Source organism: Vigna unguiculata, chromosome 3 (genome assembly GCF_037176805.1).
Source record: "Vigna unguiculata cultivar grain cowpea cultivar isolate G323 ecotype 2 chromosome 3, ASM3717680v1, whole genome shotgun sequence".
NCBI classification, from domain to species: domain Eukaryota; kingdom Viridiplantae; phylum Streptophyta; class Magnoliopsida; order Fabales; family Fabaceae; genus Vigna; species Vigna unguiculata.
In genome coordinates, this window is record NC_140794.1 from 34573784 (window position 1) to 34576794 (window position 3011).

At 45.9% G+C, this 3011-nt stretch overlaps 1 protein-coding gene across 1 annotated transcript; it reads left to right on the forward strand.

Moving 5' to 3' along the window:
• The first annotated feature begins 1394 nt into the window (after positions 1-1394).
• Positions 1395-2468, forward strand: LOC114171296 (uncharacterized). The gene has a single exon (XM_028056422.2). The coding sequence runs from the start codon at positions 1395-1397 to the stop codon at positions 2466-2468; it is 1074 nt and encodes a 357-aa protein (XP_027912223.2).
• Positions 2469-3011: the final 543 nt, after the last annotated feature.

A 3011-nucleotide genomic window follows, 5' to 3' on the forward strand; every position in this document is an offset into this window, starting at 1 on the left:
TAAAACACTCCATCTTGATGAACGTTCCCTTTATTTGAGGCATGAGGGACATCAAAAGAAGTAGAAATTTTATGACACCAAGACAAGTCAGTAAGGTTCAACGTAGGCTGAAGGAGAAAACAGAAAAAGAAAGAATAGAAAAAGAAGTAATATAAACTGCAGAAGGAAGGGAAAATAAAGAAAAAGAAATGGAACTAGAGAAAGTTTATTCGTCATTGTTTTTTCTTCTACAGTTTGTGATGCCATTTTACAGGAACAAAAGGATAAGCATGTGAACGAAACACACCAACTTCCATGTTTAAAAAGCAAGCTTGTTCATAGTGCTTTATTATGCATTTGGTCCGTCAATAAGAATCAAATTCGTCAAACACAATTCATGGAATTATTTTTTGTTACATATCCAGGTGGGGTACTGTTGCCAAGAAATGTTATCGACGGATTGCAACCACTGGAAAGTAACAAATATCAAGTTGAATTTGATCCTGGAAGAAGAGAATTAGTTTCAAGTTCTGAAGAAATAAAAGTCCTTCACAAGATCATAATAAACTTGCACTAAAACTCGTGTCTTAAGATTCGGGACAAATCTTCTCGGAGAAGGAGGGTATGATGTGAATTGCATATGGGTCAAATGGAGGATCACTAATCCGCCGTGTTGATGCAGTTTCTTTTATTTAAATAAGGGCCCAATGCTTTGTAAAATTGGCTGACCAAATTGCGTTTGTGCTTAACCAATTAATGGGCTTTAGTTTTGCTTTATCTTCAAGTTGAAATAAGGGTCCATATGCCAACTTAAGAACCAACCTTTGGAAGATCAAGAGGACCTTTGCTCCAAGCTTGTTGATGACTTTTGGTAGCCTTAAATTCAGTTACAATCAACCATTAAGTAGCGGATCGTCATTAGCTTGAGTGGATCATTAATTAATAACTTTAAGCGGGATGATATTGAAATTTAAGCGGGATAATACGGAAGCAAAAACAATGTTGTGAGCCAAAGATTGGTGGAGAAACTCTAGTTACCAGCAACCTTTCATCTGGATCAAGCATGGATCAAATTCAGTACATGGCAATGTGTGAAAGAAGTATTATGTGTTATTGCTCCCATGGACTCTTCTCATCTTCTTTTGGGATGGGGCATGGCTTCGTTTTAAAACACTCCATCTTGATGAAAGTTCCCTTTATTTGAGGACTGAGGGACATCAAAAGAAGTAGAAATTTATGACACCAAGATAAGTCAGTAAGGATCAACTTAGGCTGAAGGAGAAAACAGAAAAAGAAAGAATAGATACAGCTCCTTCGCCTCGAAGAGGAATCGCCGCCACCCCTTCATAGACGGGATCGCAGAAACTCCCGTACCCCATAAGTGGAAAGCGCCCACTGTGACGTATGACGGCACAATGGACCCAGACGAATTCGTATCTATTTACACCAACCAGGTGGGGTTATATTCCACGGACGACGCCGTCCTATGTAAGTCGTTTTCGGTGGCCCTCAGAGGGTCGGCTTTAGAGTGGTTCATGAGCCTTCCTCGCTACACCATTGACTCCTTCACCACGCTTACCACCACCTTCACCACCCAGTTCGACACGAGTCGTCGCCACGACCTCACCACAATTGCCCTCCTCAATCTCAGGCAGGAGGAGGGAGAACCTCTCCGAGTTTTTATCGACAGATTTGGCGCCATAGCCATGAAAATCAAGGACCTCACCCCCAATCTCATATTGATGTACATGATGACCTCCCTCCGGCCAGGACCCTTTGCTGATGAGTTAGCAACGCGTCCCCCCATAAGCATGCAGGAGCTTAGGAAAAGAGCGGCCATGTTTATCAGAGTCGAGGACATGAGGCGATACCAAAGTAATGCTCAGACCCCCTCAGCACAAACCAACATCAGGAGGCCTAATAAAGAGCGCCCGCGCCCCCCCCCCCCCCCCCCCCCCCCGCGTGAACAGAACCGTCCGATGGAGCGAAGACCCGCTAAGTTCTCCAACTACGCTCCCTTGAACGCACCCAGATCTCACATACTAGACGAAGTCCTGCAGGCAGAACTCATCCCCCCGCCTAGGAAGTACCAAAACCCGCCTAATGTGGACCTGAGCAAGTACTGCCATTACCATCACAACAACGACCATACGACTGATGAATGCGATACACTGCGGGACAAGATAGAAGAACTCGTGCGGGCTGGACATCTCAAACATTACATAAGAGAAACCGGGGAAGGCCCACCCAGACCTCGTTATGAGAGAAATGACAATAGGCGAGTCGAGCAACGAACGGACCAGCGAACTGAGCGCAGAGAGCCAAGAAGAGAACCCGCAAGAACCCAACATACAGAACAAAGAGCGCCAGCTCAACCACAACCCAGACGAACCGACGATAGACCACCCCTACGCGGAACAATCAAAACCATATCTGGAGGATTTACCGGAGGAGGGAGGTCATCCTCCTCCAGGAAAAGGCACCTATGAGCAGTCCAATCAATACATGTTGTGTCCGGCAGAACGATAAGAAGAATGTCACCCATCACCTTCTCAGACTCAGACTTTTAAGACACCGACCCCAACCAAGATGACCCCATGGTCATAACCATAGAAGTTGAAAACTTCGCAGTCAAGAAAGTGCTCATCGACCAAGGAAGCTCCGTGGATATCTTATATTGGAAAACTTTCAACAAACTGCAGATACCCCTAGCCGACCTCACTCCCCATAATGAACCGATATACGGGTTCTCAGGCGAAAGGGTCCCAACCAAAGGGTATATCGACCTCCACACAACCTTTGGAGAAGGCAGGTAAACGAAAACCATACCCATCCGCTACCTAGTTGTGGAGGCACACACATCCTACAACATACTTTTGGGAAGACCATCCATCAACGCCTTGGGAGCCATCGTATCCACCCCACACCTCGCCATGAAATTCCCATCCTCGCAGGGCGACATAATCACGGTACACGGCGACCAGCGCGCCGCCAGGGAATGCTATATAGCAAGCCTAAAACTTCCCCACCCA

Bases quoted from the DNA above. Each gene is read 5' to 3' on its own strand.
- LOC114171296 (XM_028056422.2), top strand. From the start codon at position 1,395: ATGGACCCAGACGAATTCGTATCTATTTACACCAACCAGGTGGGGTTA.